Source organism: Camellia sinensis, chromosome 6, assembly GCF_055761805.1.
Source record: "Camellia sinensis isolate YWXY chromosome 6, ASM5576180v1, whole genome shotgun sequence".
NCBI classification, from domain to species: Eukaryota; Viridiplantae; Streptophyta; class Magnoliopsida; order Ericales; family Theaceae; genus Camellia; species Camellia sinensis.
In genome coordinates, this window is record NC_138966.1 from 88,576,377 (window position 1) to 88,592,396 (window position 16,020).

Here is a 16,020-nt window from a genome sequence, read left to right on the forward strand (position 1 = left end):
ACATGAGCAGTCAATACATAAATTTGATGTATTATTCCAACCGTCATATTCGATGACATAATCAATTGATTAGTTTTAATTTGCCTAATCATCATGCATTGTCTACAACAATCAAGACTATCCTCCACCGATAGCCCAAAGCAATTTATTTCTAAACAGATAATAAATGCATCAACAGATAATTTGACAACAATTTCATAAGTGAGCGATTAATAAATCCAACTCCACCATTCCCTCTTATAATAAGTCAATTTCATTATTTCCAACTCAATTCCATATTTCCATAACATTTCCAAATTAATTATATAAATTAATTCATACAACAATTTAGGGCTTTCTCCCCATTTTCTCTACAATGACCCAAAGGTTCCATATATCATCAACAACATCAATACCATCATTTTAAGACCCAAGATACACATTTATGAGTCAAAATAACCAAACACCTCTTTATTCATTTTGAAACCCTAACACCCAAAATTACCCAATTTCAACATTACGTCAAAATGACCACTAGTTTATGTCAAAGACCATAAAAATGAGTAGTTATTCCTACCTCAAATTCAAAGCTCAAAGGAGAAGATGGAGAAATTTGAAGTGCTCCAAACCCCAAGAGATGTAGCCCTCAACAAGCCCCACACTTTTTACAAAGGCCCAAGGATAGAAGATCACTCTTACTAGATCAAACCCTAGAGAGAAGTTGGAGTTTTAGAGTGAGGTGCCCTCCAATGGAGGTTTTGAAAAAGTAGGAGAGAGAAAGAAAATCAAAAAGTTATCCAAAATGTCACTTTTTAGACTGATATAAAAGTCGCTCAGCTCGAGCGTGAACCTCCCCGCTCGAGTGTCAGACACAGACTCACGCTCGAGCGTGAAAAGAGCCGCTCGAGCATCGATAGCACACTTCCAGAAGTTTTGCAAACCATGGTCCCCGCTCGAGCGTCAGAATCCCCGCTCGAGTGGAGGAACAAAATCAAAAGGGCCCGCTCGAGCGTCAAAAGCCCCGCCCGAGCGTCAAGGCCAAAATCTGGGCATCAACCTTGGGTTTCTAAACATAACCAACCTGTTTCAAACCCACCCAACACAACCCAAGACTCAAATACAAGACTAAAGGATAGGAATGAGAATACGACAATAACACATTCACGGAACCGAATCCGGAATACAATAAATAAAGAAGGGGAAACCGGGATTGCTATATAATTTATCTATGATTTTTATTTGTTTTTAATTATTATTATTTAAGTATGTTATGATGCGAGTTAGATATGTGATAGACATGTGAGTTTTATTGATTTAAAGTATGATGGCGGGAGATATTTTCAAATTAGATTTGTTTAGATAAACTTTAAAGATTTTTAAAATTTAAAATTGGATATTGAGACACAAAAGAAATATTTTAACTGAATAAATAAAAATCTAATTTATTAATTTTATCTGTTTGTATATTTGATTTTTAGTTTTTTTTTTGGTTATGTTATAATATAATCTATAAGATATAGATAGATATTCACAACTTTTATGAAAAGTATTATCTGATTTTTTGGGGAAGAGAGAAGATGTAACGCCCTCAAAATAAACTCATAATTCATACATTCATGATGCAAGAAATTGACAATATATTCAAGAGAATAAAGTGTACATCTACTTATCAGAGTATTTATCACAAAAGTATTACATGTTGACAACAAAGTAAATGCCCTACGGGCTTACAACTTTCCAAGCCAACACTTGGTTACCAAAAAAAAGAGTATTAACTCATACACATTAAGCCCTCCCAAGCTATGTCTTTGGAGGTGACATATCACCTAAAACTGAAAATGATGTCCCATATAGGGTGAGTCAATGCCCAGTAGAGATATACTAAACCAAGTATGAGAAATAACTAAAACAATAGCATTTGATATATGGTTGACACTTATAAACCAACTTACAACACTTTTCAATTCAACATCAGTTACATCCATTTTTCATTTCAGTTTCCTTCACTTATACAGTTTCTATTCATGATTATGGCTCAGAACCTAGCCAAACAATTCAATGAGACTATAACACATATTAAAACACTTCCATACTTCAACACTTCCATATTTCAAGTGATACACAAATTTGTTGTATCAGTGGAGTCCATCCCCTATCTCCTCTCAAACAGGTTTGAGAGTCCATCCCCTATCTCCTCTCAAACCATGGAGTACATCCCCTATTTCCTCCAAAACAATATACATATATAATGCATTTAAACACTTATCATATACAATGATCAATCAATACACATATTTGCTATATTATTCCAACTGTCATATTCATTGACATATTCAATGTAATTAGTTTCAGTTTTCCCTAATCATCATACAATGTCTACAACAATCAAGACTATCTTCCACCGATAGCCCAAAGCAGTTATCTCTAAATAGATAATAAATTTATCAACAGATAAAATACCGACATTTTCATAGATGGGTGATTAAATTATCCAACTACACCATTTAATCCCACAATTTTCCAATTTCATGAATTTCACTTCAATTTCACATTTTCCCAAATTAATTATTCGAATTAATTATTCAACATAATTAGGGCATCTTTTCCTTCTCTCAATATTAGCCCAAAGACTCAATTTCATCGATTTAACAACAACAATTTCATTTTTCCATATCTCATACATACATAGGTTTTAACATTCGAAAACCTCCTTTTTATAACCTCAAACCAAACCCTAACTTTCTCAAAATGACTAAGCAACACCATCTAATCAAAATGACCAAAATTTATGTTAAAACTCATAGAATAGAGTAGGTTATCCCTACCTTAATTTTTGGAGCTCAAAGGAGAAGATGGAGAAAACACAAGATGCTCCAAACCAAAGGATTTTTGGATCAAAATGAAGCCCACACCAAGCACAACCTTTCTTACAAAGGGACTAGGGTAGAAACACACTAGAACTAGGTGTATTTTTAGAGAGAAAGTATATGTAGAAAGAGATGCAGCTGATCTAGGGCTTGAGGAGAAAGAGATGTAGACAAAGCGAAGAAGAAGCTGCTGCTGTGACCTGATATATTCGAGGCTCGCTCGAACGAAGGAGTGGTCGCTCGAGCGACCAGACACAAAGAAACCTCGCTCGAGCGTAAAAAGCCTCGCTTGAGCCAACAAATCGAAGCTTCAAGTCTGCAACCCAGAAGCATGTCCGAGTGAAGAAAAGCTCGCTCGAGCGAAGAAACCCAAAACATTGACCTTGCTTGCTCGAGCCAAGAAATGCAACCTTCAGGTCCAGAACCAGACGTAGGCGCAAGCTCGAGCGCAAGACTTCTCGCTTGAGCCACCAGACACAACAACCAACTCTCGCTCGAGAGAAGGAACCCTGGCTCGAGCGAAGGATAAAAAACACAGAGTTCGCTCGAGCGACAAAAGTCTTGCTCGAGCGAAAACACCAAAAACTAGGCAGCAACCATTTGTTTTAAAACACTCCCAACCTGACACAAACCTGCCCAACACATCCTAAAACTCAAGTACAAAGAATTGAAGGACGGAAACAAGATATATACAACAACCAACACTATGGAATCTAAGTCCGGAATACAACAACCAAATGGGGAAAAACCGAGATTGCTATAGAAGACAGGCAAGTGTTAATATTTTTTTTTGGAAATTGGTGAGAGAGATTAGGATGGAGAGATTATGAAATATTTTTGATATATTTCCATTTGAAATTCATAAATTAAAGGATAATTATTATTTCTAAAATAATGAAATAAATAAATCAGCCAATAGTTTTTTTTTAAAAAAAAAAAAACTATTTTATAAATTGAAAAGTCAATAATTTTAGAAAATTAATTAATTTGTCATATTAAGTGATTTAAAATTTTGATAGACATACATTAAAAAAATAGATAATTATATTATTAAATCATAATTGAAATTTAGATATTGTTATATCTTTTTGATATCCATATCTAAATTTTTATCATCTTTATTTTTGTGTGGTTTCTAAGTTTTCTTTTCAATTTATTTTAGATGGAGTTTGGGTTTTATTTATTTTTTTAAAATTTAATTTATTTGTGATTTCTATTTGTTTTTAATTATTATTATTTAGGTAAGTTATGATGCGAGTTAAATATGTGATAGCTATGTGAGTTTTATTGGTTTAAAGTATAATAGTGGAAGATATTTTCGAATCAAATTTATTTAGATAGACTTTATAGATTTTTAAAATTTAAAACTGGATATTGAGAGGCAAAAAAAAATATTTTAACTGAATAAATAAAAATCTAATTTATGAATATATAGATAGATATAAATATTTTTCATTAGAAGACTTCTCATTAGAAACCCCCTTTTTCTTATATAATATATAGATAGATATAAATATTTATATTTGTTTTAGATATTTTTTTAATATAGAAATTATTTTTTTAGATTTTTTATAAAACTAATTTAACAATCTCATCACTAACCATAGTGTATGAGAGAAATTGAAAAAGATGCTGCGGTAACTATGAGAAAAGTCAAAAAGGTTAGTGGGTTGGGAGAAGTCAATAAATGCTGAGGTTATTTATTTTTTTAAATAAAAAAAATTAGAAAATTAGGATTGAGATATTGGAGCTCCTACAAAATTTGTGAATTAAAACCCTCATTTTCCTTATATAATATATATATAGATATATAGATTTGTATAATATAATCCTACAATTAATTAACGATTTAACCCTAGCTAAAAAAATCAATAACCTAAACAACTCAAAAGAACATTCACAAGAAATCAAATTGCTGCTTAGACCAACCCTACCACTAGTGTTCTCTTCTCCAAGTTTTCTTCAGCATCAGGTAGTTTTTATTAAGGGTGTACGCAATACGATTTGGACAGTTTGAGAGTAAAATTACAAATCGAATGACAGATTGACAGATTGACAAATTGCGATTTGAGCGATTTTTAATGGATTGGCAGATTGAATATATAGCGATCCCGGTTTTTCCTTCATTGTTTAACAATATTCCGGACTTAGGTTCCATGGAGTTGGTTGTTGTAGATGTCTTGTTGTCATCCGCCAATTTCATATACTTGAGTTTTAGGATGCAATGGGTGTGTTTCGAACAGGTTGGTTGAGCTTTAGTCCCATTCCTTGTTGCTTAGATTTTTGGTGGTCCGCTCGAGCGGGTCCCTTTGTGCTCGAGCGGAGTTTACACACTTTCAGTATTTTGTGCCTTTGCAAAACTACTGTAGGGTTGTTTTTCACGCTCGAGCGGAATTCTTTACGCTCGAGCGGGTCGCGCTCGAGTGGGTACCTTGGCGCTCGGGCGGGTGTTCGATGTCTGTAAAAGTACTGGAGGAGTGTAATCTACGCTCGAGCGGGTGTGTTTTGCAGTTGTGTCTTGGCGCTCGAGCGGGAGTTTTTGCGCTCGAGCGGGTTCAGTTTTTGTGCTTGACGCTCGAGCGTCCTATTCTCCGCTCGAGCGGGTCATACGTATATCAGAAGATAGCAGCGGGTTTACACTTCACTTTTTCATCTCTTTCTTTTTCAAAACCCTAGATCTGAGCTCTCTCTCTCTCTCTAGACACCTTCTCTCTAGGGTTTCATCTCTTTTTAGTGTGTTTCTACCTTAAGCTCTTTGTAAAAAAGATAGAGGGTGGTGTGAGCTTTGTTTTAATCTGAAAAATCTTGGATTTGGAGCACTTTGGATTTTGGTCATCTTCTCCTTTGGGCTTCTAATTTCGAGGTAAGGATACCCTACTCCATCTTATGAGCTTTGTCTTTAATTTTGGTCATTTTGATTTGTTGGTGGTATTGGGTAATTTTGAGAAAAGTTGGGGTTGTTTTGTAATTTATAAAAGAAGGGGGTTTTCAAATATTAAAACCCATATGTATGTGAAACATTGAGAAAATGGAATTAATGTTGTATTATAGGTGAAATCAAACCTTAGAGTTGATATTGAGGATTTGGGAAAATGCCCTAACTATAATAATAAATTAATTTGTATAATTAATTTTGGGGAAATGAGAAATTGAGTTGAGAATAATGAAATTGGGGAATTATGGGATTAAATGGTGTAGTTAGATTAATTTATCACTCACCTATGAAAATGTTGATATTATATCTGTTTGATGCTTTTATTTCCTGTTTAGAAATAACTACTTTGGGCTATCGGTGGAGGATAGTTTTGATTATTGTAGACAATGCATGATGATTAGGCGAACTAAAACTAATCAATTGAGTATGCCATCGAATATGGCGGTTGGAATAATACATCAAACTTATGTATTGATTAATCTTGTATATGATATGTGTTTATATACATTGTGTTGTGTGGGAGGAGATAGGGGATGTACTCTACGGTTTAAGGGAAGATAGGGGATGGACTCTTAAACCAGATATTGTTTGGGAGAAGAGAGGGGATGTACTCCATTGATACAACAAATAAGTGTATCTATTGAAGTATTGATATAGCAAATCTGTATACCATATACGAAGTATGGAAGTGTTTTGTTTGAGATTGATACAACAATTATGTGTATCTATTGTGAAGTAAGAAGTGTTTAATATGAGTTGTTATCCCAATTGAAATGGATGTACTATTAATATGAGATATAATCTCATTTAAATTATCTAGCCAGGTTCTGAGCCACGTTTATGAAATGATTTAATAAGTAAAGGAAAACGGATTGTAACATGGACTTGCTAGTCATGGAATTGTATTGTGAGATACATTGGTTTATATGTGTTAACCATCTGTCAAATGCCATTATTTAGTCATTGTTCATATTTGGTTTAGTAGATCTCTATTGGGCTGTGGCTCACCCTATATGGGACATCATTTTCAGGTACAGATGGTATGCCACCTCTAAGGACGTAGCTTGGGAGGCTAGAGGCTGACAGATTTTTTGTGTTATCTTTTGCGTATTACATGTAAATCAAGCCAAGGGCTTACTTTGTAATTGAGTTAGTACTCCCTTTTGTGACCAAGTGTTGACTTGGAAAGTTGTAAGCCCATGGGGCATTTACTTTTGTTGCCAACATGTAATACTTTTGTATCTAACTACTCTGATGAATGGGAAGATGTTTATTTCTTTTATATCTATGCGTGTCAAGATTGTTGGGTTTTATGTATTATTTTGAGGGTGTTACAGAATAATATTCTGACTAATTATCATATATTTGCATAATATATAACACTAATTTGTATAATATTTTTTAAATATATGACACAAAGTAATTTTATATAAAATGTTTCATATGTATAACCAGTAATTTGTAATAAATTTTATATCTTAAATATCTCTCACACTTTTTTCACATTGATATTTCATTAGAGGTTAAAAAATGTATATGCATTAACTATAGCGGAACGGAGCGGTTCAGTTGACAGATTATAAATTTTAAAGTTTAACGCTGATAACGGTTAGAGTGGTGTGAATTGCTACCGATCAATTCGATTTCATTGAATTGAGTGGCATTTTGCACAACCTTAGTTCTTATTGTTCTTTCAGTTTCTTCATCAGGTGTGGGTTCCATCTTGTCTTGCTTCTTTCCAGTTTTAATTTCTTCATGTGGATCTTCTTCTTCATCGTCGTCTTCCTCTTTTAGAAAATCACAATAAGTGTAGAACCTAGCAACATATGCAAAGAATAACAGATTGGCTATGCTCACCACCACTAATGCAGCATAAAAATGATCTAAACGGCTCTGATTCACAGTGTCTGCAATCCAACTTCCATCTTCAGCTCTCAACTTCATGACCACCACGTCTAATATCATAATAAACCCTATGTTCAGTATTTTTCCCCCTCCGATCACAGCTTCAGTGAGTACGAGTGCATAACTCTTCCTTATTGACTCTGGAACCTGATACTTAAAGAAATCCTCCATACCACCAAGAGCTAATCCATCCATGATTCCCATCAGTACAAACTGTGGAGAGAGCCAAAATACAGATATTGGTGCAATGGCATCGGGATTACCTGACAAGCCATGTTCTGTCAAAGCTTTTAGCCTTTTATTCTCCACCCACCAAGCAACTCTACAACAAGCCAAAGCGGCAACCATTCCTAAACCAACCTTCATTCCAGCTGAGTATCTCCCATTCATTCGCTCTATTCGTCGTTCAAATACTATCCTATACAGAGGTTTCACTGCACAATTTGCAAATCCTGCCATAAGAAGGAAGATTTGAATGGGGAGTTGAATTTGATGCTGCTTTTTTTGTAATACAAAATGAAATGTCCTGTCCATTGCATTTCCTTGCGCAATGAAAAAGGTATTACTGTTGGATTTGATCACCCCATACAAAAGAAAGGTAGCTGAGATTGGAACCATTCTTAACAGATGCTTTGTCTCCTCAACCTCATCCACTGTGCAATTAATCCATCCATCGGGAAACCAGTAGAAATTGCATGGCACATTTATTGCAGCATTATTGAGCCTGCGCAAGTGTAAAAGATGTTACAAACTACACAAATTTTACACCAATACCATTTCCAACTTTATTTCAAATATAATGCTATCATAATTTAGTACATTTTGTAAAACGTTATAATATTTTTTCAAAAAAACAGATGCCAACCAAGTTTTGGTTTATAGTTTCTAAATTTTCTATAAAGGTAACATAAAAATGTATACATAAACTTTATGATTATTGTGTACTCACCGATCGAGCGTCGTCCTTTTCTTGGGACCTTGAGGTGTCTCCTGGTTGTGACCTTGACCTTGAGGTGTCTGATCTTCATCCCCATAGTTAAATTCTGTGCCCTGCTTGGCAGAGTCAAGATGCCCCTTTAAGAATGCAGCCAGAAGGACCCGCAACATGTTTGTGAGGGCACTTGCTCGCAGTTGAGGGGGGGAAAGAAATGCGTATCCACTAAAAAATATAACGATCCCAATTGCCATTACATATGCAGATATCAAAAACCGATAAGACCAATCAGGGGTAAAAATCGACAATACAAAAATCAATGTGATGCCACCTGCAGCTCCAACTATGTTGCAGGTAATTTGAATAATATTCTTTTGACATTTCCTTTCGTCTCGAATCTTTCTTCGGGGAACTTCAAACTTCAAGAAACCAAATTTGTATTCCTTTGTTTCGAGTGGATCTCTTTTGAATTTTATTTTACCAAAGGTGAGGGCTTTCAAACATATTCCCTCGCCAGCCTTGGCAAGAACAATCAAAGCTAATCCCCAATAGAATGGTGAAGCAGTTAGCTTTGAAGAGCATAATTTCTCCCTTGCTGGACATGACTTTACACCATTGGAAAAGAACCGATCAGGAACTGACATTACTAGCAACCCCAATCCCTGCATCAAACCATCTCCTATTCATTAGTGAGAGACAAATTTGCAAAATATTTTAAATTAATTTGGACCAGCTTTGATGTAAGATAAGGGTGTATGCATCTTGACTCTAATTTTGATGCTAGATTTGAGTGGTTTCCAACTAAAGAATAGAATCATTGTGGGTGGTTTGGCCACCCTAGGTTAGTGGTTAACATAGTCTAAAGAAATGGTCATGGTGTTTGATCAAAGATTTAATTGCATTTTGGATCAAAAAATTAAGAAAGTTAGGGTTTGCATTGTATTGTATTGTTTGAAGATTTGAGTTCTTGAGTTAAACTTGATTCAATGGCATATTCAAAGTATTTAACTAAGAAAGGGTTATTGTTTACATGCATCATTTATATAAATACACCAATTGAAAAGCCATGAAATATTAAATTTCATTCAATAATGCTCCAATTTTTTTTATTTTTTATTTTTGTTCTGGCTGGATATGAGAACTTTGGCTTCGCACTTGGATGTAGTACACCAAAGACCATGACTAAATTTGTCTGAGAAAGCAAGTGAAAATGTACAAAGTGCTTCTAGAAAGGCTAAATTATGAGTTGTTTTATTCTATCGGTGAGAATCAATTAAGAAGTATAATTCCCTATGTAAAATGCAAGGAAAGATCCAATTCCTGCCTATCAGCCTCAGCAAATGCACAATTAGCCTAGTTTAGTTTTGGTTGTCAATTCCCAGTCAGAACAGAGTAGTTTATCTATATCTTCACTACTACTACTACTAACAAATTAGCAATGCTATGCCACAAATGAAAGGGGTGTGCAGAATTCCGGTGACTTACAATGCTGTAAAGAACACTTGTGATGAGCAACATCCCAGCATGGCCAAGATAAGCATCTATGAGAGTAGCCTCCACTAACCCCATGATACCTGCCGCTCCACCTTTAATGTTTATGATTGCAACAGCATGCTTGAGCTTTAACTTCCAAATGTGAGTCAAGAAGGTCACCAAGTTAGCCAAGAGATATGCGGCCATACTGTTGCCGTAAATCAGACCTGCAATATAGACATTCTGGTTTTTAGCACGAAGATTCAGATCTTATTTTATAATAACATGAAGTGTTAAATATTCAATTCAATGTGATTACGTTGACAATAGGGAATCGGCATAATTTCCCTTTTCTAGGTTGAAACCAACATAGAAAAATAAAGGGAAGTTATTATCAAATGTACTTTTACAGCATAATTTGAGAAACATATAACAGGTAGGCAACCAATCTTGTACATTGAAATAAAATAGTTTTGGATAAATTACACGGACCTTCCGTTATAATTGGCAAAACTACATTTGAATAATTTGACATACACCACCATCATCACCATTTTTTCCCCATCCCTCCACACCCCGCCACGGTCTCACCTCCACACACCATCACATCTCCACTAGCCTCACCCCATCACTTGCCTTCCCACCACGATTACACCGCCCGCCAAACCACAGCACTGCCACCACAACAATTATCATCTCCCTTCACTCTGGCATTCCACTATCACCACCACCACCAAAATACCCAACCACCACCATCATCCAAATCCAACAACAAATCACTACCAAAACTGACCCACCCATCACCACTAAAATCAACCCCTTGGATCATCACCTGAAGCCCCACCTCCTCTGCCCATCGTTGACTAAAACCCACCATATTCGAACGGTTGAGTTCAGGGACCTACAAGGGTGGCGAGGAGGCAGAGAGGAGTTATGGCGGCCAAAGAAAGAAATAGGGGACTGCGAGTTACGGGTCGGGTCGGGTCGGGTCAGGGGTCGCCCCTGAGATTTATGGGACCTGAGATGGACTTTGAAAGTGGGCCCTCATATATATATATATATATATATATTTAGGACAAATTACTTACACTTCTCTTGAGATTTAGTTAAAGTACAGATTTTCTTAAGATTTTATAAATTAAATCTCGTCCTTTAAGATTTATAATCGCATAATAATTTAACTCCTACCGTTAACTAAACGTTAAGAATAGTTAGCTGACATCATCAAAATATAAATTGATGGACGATATTTCCCCTGTTGAAATCCTTTTGATAAATTAACAAAATTTACAAAAGAATTACATTAGATGAAAAAAAATTAAGTTTTTGGAACCATGTTTGATTTGTTGTTTAGAAAAAAAAAATTTAGAATTAAAAAAAAAATTAATAAAAATAAATATGAAAAAAATATATTTAATTTGTAAAAATTATATCTAACCACTCAAAAAATAAAATTATAAAAAAATAATAATTTTTTTTATTTTTTATTTCTTAATCAAATTAAATTTTAATTTTTTTAAAAAATAAAAATAAATTTCTAAAAATAAAACCAAACTTATTCTAAGATTTTTTTAACAAGCCATTTCTTGTGTTTTTAATTTATTTAATTATTTGTTAATTTTATGATATTTTTACTATCTCACACTACAACATATAAGAGTTTTAGAGACTAATTTTTTTTATCTCTAAAAGTGAAAATTTTATTGCAAAAGATATTTAGAGACTAATTTTTATTGTCATGAAGATAGTCGCTAAAAGATCGCCCTGAAAAGTCAAAAATATGGCTTTTAGTGATAAAATTTCGAAAATGTCAATAATAAATAAACTTTTAGAGACAAAATTATTTGGTCTCAAATGGTTTATTTTTTGAGAAAAAAAAAATTGATACCAAAAAGATAATAATTAATCACTAATGTTCAATTTTCATTGACACTTTTCGCAACAAAAATATTTGGTCCCCTAAACATAATTTTGTCCCTAAACTTTGGACTCCAAAACCTTAATTTTTTGTAGTGTGATAAGTATTTTTCCATTTTAATTTTATGTTTCATAAATTATTTAAAAATGATAATTTAACTAAACCTCAGAGAAAAATCTGTAATTTACCTAAACCTCATGGGGGAATCTGTAATTTAGTTAAACCTCAATGGGGTGTAGGTAATTTGCTCTTATTTGTCAAAAGGGCATTTTAGTCAATTTATGATATCCATTAACGGCGTTAATTGCGATGGGGCGTGATGTAATTTCTGAAATCTCAGGAAAAATCTGTAATTTTATTAAATCTCAAGGGAAGTGTAGGTAATTTGTTCTATTTTTTATAAAAAAAATTACGGATAAATAATAAGTTATCTATAATTTTTTTATTATTTAGAGGTGGTTGGGATGATCTAAATAAGTGCATTTTTTGACTTTTTATGAAATATGGATTGGCTATGGGTTGGGTTTGAAGTGATGTGTTAGAGAGATAATGTGACTTAAATAATATGATTTGACTTAAATAGGATAGTGACTTTTTGACTTTTTTAAATCATGCCAAACAAGACCTTAGTAGCTACATAAAGTTTCCTTATACATATAATCATTAAAATTTGTTTTCATACATTAAGATAAGAAAAAACCATTACAAAGACTCAAAAAAGATAAAATAGGGTGGTGTTGTTTTATAATTCAGCAATAATCGATACAAACAACATAATTTGCTGTTATTTGATAACGAAATAATTATATTATTGTAATATGATATCTGATAACACAATCATAATCCACACAAATCACAATCTATTAATTATTTGATAACAAAACACAAATTATTGGAAAAAAATTAGGAGAAAAAACTAAGCAAATTTATTCAATTAAATTATGATAAAGAGATAGGGCAAAAAAATTAGGGTCAAACAAAATTAAAGAAAATAAATTAAGGTAAAATTATTCAATTAAAATATGATAAAGAGAGAGGGTAAAAAAATTAAAATAAAATTATTTATCCTATTAAAATCTTGACATTAGACTCTATTTAAACTCATTATATCATATATATTTGTTTGAACTAATTGTATAAATTTTTAATTAAGCCTAACAATGATAATATATATTTTTTTAATTTGGCTTAACAAATTTTTTTGAAAGACCTTTTAGATCTCAAACAATAAAAAAAAATTAAATTTTAAACTTTTAATATAATATAAAATTAATAAATTTGAAATCTTATTTTAAATCAAAATTTAAGAGCTATAGACATAGACTTCAGTAGCCTTATCCCGTGACCGACAGCAGGATGGGTTTGTCGAGGATAAGAATAGGATGGGAATTTCAAATTTGGTGGCTTGCTTGAGTTTGTAATTGTGTGGAATTAGTTAGGAATATGAATAACTAGTTCAAAAAAAAATTGAAAAAATAAAAAAAGTTAGGAATAGGAATAAGGTGTTCCAACAAAGTATAAGAAGGGTAATTTTGAAATTCAGGGAAAAAATAGATGACCCCTCTAGAATTATTTATCACAAGTGATATAAGATGTAATTTTTATTTTTGAAAATTTAAAGAGTGATTGGACAATTTGATTTTTTATTTATTTTTAACACCAAAGTAGGTTAGTAGCAACTTGAATCAAATATGAAATAAAATTTTAATATTACTAATGCCTCTTTATAATCACTTGAATTACATCTTTTGATTTATTACTCATTTCAATTGAAAATATGAATTGAATAATTTTTTTTTAAAATAAAGATAGTCTTAAATATAACATTGAAATAGATAATGACGGATTTGAAACAATCTATATTACCATGGGTGTTGAATGGATTAGGAAAAATAAAATAAAATTATTGGCTAATGTAAATTATTATTAATAATATTTTTGAAATGAACTTGAAACACTCAAATACAAATACTCCGCCCAATAAGATATAAGAAAGAACTTGATACCTTAAAAAAATAATAATAATAATGATTCATACTAGAGGAAAAAAGTGTCCTTACTTGAGATGTGTTAGAAGTTAAAATATTAAGGTTTCTCCACGCTTGGGCCTAGTCTCCAATTGCTTGAATCAATGACATGTTAGTGGTGGATGAAGTTGAATTCTCTTATTGCCTCTTATTGTTTAAGATAAATTATAAATATATTATTTAAAATTTAGGTTAAGTTTGACTATTCAAAATAAGTATGCACTTTTTATCTTTTTTTTATCACATCACTTCTCTACTTTTCTGCACATCTTTTCGTAAAAAGACAAAAAGTGCACTTAGGCCAAGTTTGGCATGTCTTGAAAAAGATAAAAAGTCAAAAAGTCACTATCCTATTTAAGTCATATCACCTCTCTAACCCATCGCTTCAAACTCAACCCAAACCCAACCCATATTTCATAAAAAGTCAAAAAGTACACTTATTTAGATTATCCCAAACAACCCCTTATTTAGGTCATCCCAAACAACCCCTTACTTAAAATATAAATTATTTTTATCTAATTTTAGAAATTAAATTTCACTTATTAAAATTTTTAATTTCATAATAAATGGCTCTCTTTATTAATAAACTATCAATTCAATTAACAGTTTTTAATGATTTCAAAAATTTATTTCAATTAATAATTTAAGTAATTTTATTATTATATAAAAAAATAGTTAGAATTTTTTTTCTAATTAATTTTGTTAAATAAAAAATTCTAATAATGAGATATTTATAATTTTTTAAATCACAAAAAATAATTTATATATAAAGCAAACTTCATGATTATATTTGTAATTTACCCTATTACTTATTAACTAAGATAAGATATACTTATTAACTAAGATAAGGTAAGATGATTCAGATGTGTTGGGGCTTTATGGATGTGGCCTATTTGGTGGACTCGGAAAAGCAACAAATAACTGGATTGAAATTATAGCTCTTTAGAAAGTATGATGGAGCTTTTTTATGCATTTATGGAGCAGACGCTCTTGTAAATTATAGGAAAATGTCTCGTAACTCAAATTTTGTGGCTTAAAAGTGGCTCAAATGGCCAAAACGACGTCGTTTTGACCATTTTTATGTTGTTCTGTACTCAAAACGACGTCGTTTTGGCCATTTGAACCACTTTTGAGCCACAAAATTTGAGTTACGTAGTATTGTCGTAAATTATAATATGCTAGTAGTTCCAGTTGCCAATGATATTTATATCAGAACCTTGAAATGAAATGCAAATTTAAAAATAAAAAAAGAGTATATGAGGAAACTAGTTGCTACAGTATTGAAGTAAAATATAAGCTCCACAAGAAATGAAAGATGCAATTAATATATAGGAAAATGATTTGGAGCCCTAAAAATATCCCCCTAATCTCTCTAATTTCCAATTTGGACAACTTTTTCCTTTTTTTTTTTTTTTTTTTTTACTTGATATGAAAATTAGGGAGATTAGGGGGTATTTTTAGGGGATGTAGCAATACCCTAATATATATTTACCTAGAACGATCAGAGCTTGACGTTCTTGATATTTGAACCATCCCTGAATTCTCTTCGTTAACGCCATGTTCTCTCTCTCTCTCCTTCTCTTCTCTGATTCATCTCTCCCTATTATGAAGGTTAGAAAAAGGAAATTTAACGCGGTCTGTCTATTAATTTATTATTATTATTTTTTGATTCAACACGATTTTGTGCTCCTTTGTGAAATTGATAAGAAAATTAAATTACGTTTGGTTAACCTTTCAAATTATAGTTTTACTTATTGATTTAAGTGTATTGTTTGTTTTGATTTTTCAAATCATAATTCTACATTAATTTTTCTAAACTTAATTCAAAATATAATCATTACTTTTCAAAACTCATAACCAAACACATAATTCAAAACTCTTTTCAAAATTCAATTCAAATTAATATTTTAATTTTTTAAATATTTTAATATTTAAATATGTTACGATTTTTTTAATTTTTTGAATATTTTTACATATTTTAA

General features: G+C 32.1%; 1 protein-coding gene across 2 annotated transcripts; it reads right to left on the reverse strand.

Moving 5' to 3' along the window:
• Positions 1 to 7,204: 7,204 nt before the first annotated feature.
• On the reverse strand, positions 7,205 to 15,695 carry LOC114264144 (protein NRT1/ PTR FAMILY 5.5). Of its 2 annotated transcripts, none has more exons than XM_082874165.1 (4): positions 15,531 to 15,695; positions 10,106 to 10,320; positions 8,636 to 9,282; positions 7,205 to 8,410 (listed from the first exon to the last, which is right to left on the reverse strand). In XM_082874165.1, the coding sequence occupies exons 1-4, from the start codon at positions 15,595 to 15,597 to the stop codon at positions 7,375 to 7,377; spliced, it is 1,965 nt and encodes a 654-aa protein (XP_082730291.1). In that variant the 5' UTR covers positions 15,598 to 15,695; the 3' UTR covers positions 7,205 to 7,374. The 2 variants fall into 2 exon arrangements, with proteins under 2 accessions (XP_082730291.1, XP_028060551.2); XM_028204750.2 differs by lacking the exon at positions 15,531 to 15,695 and adding an exon at positions 10,586 to 11,974.
• Between the last annotated feature and the right edge of the window lie 325 nt (positions 15,696 to 16,020).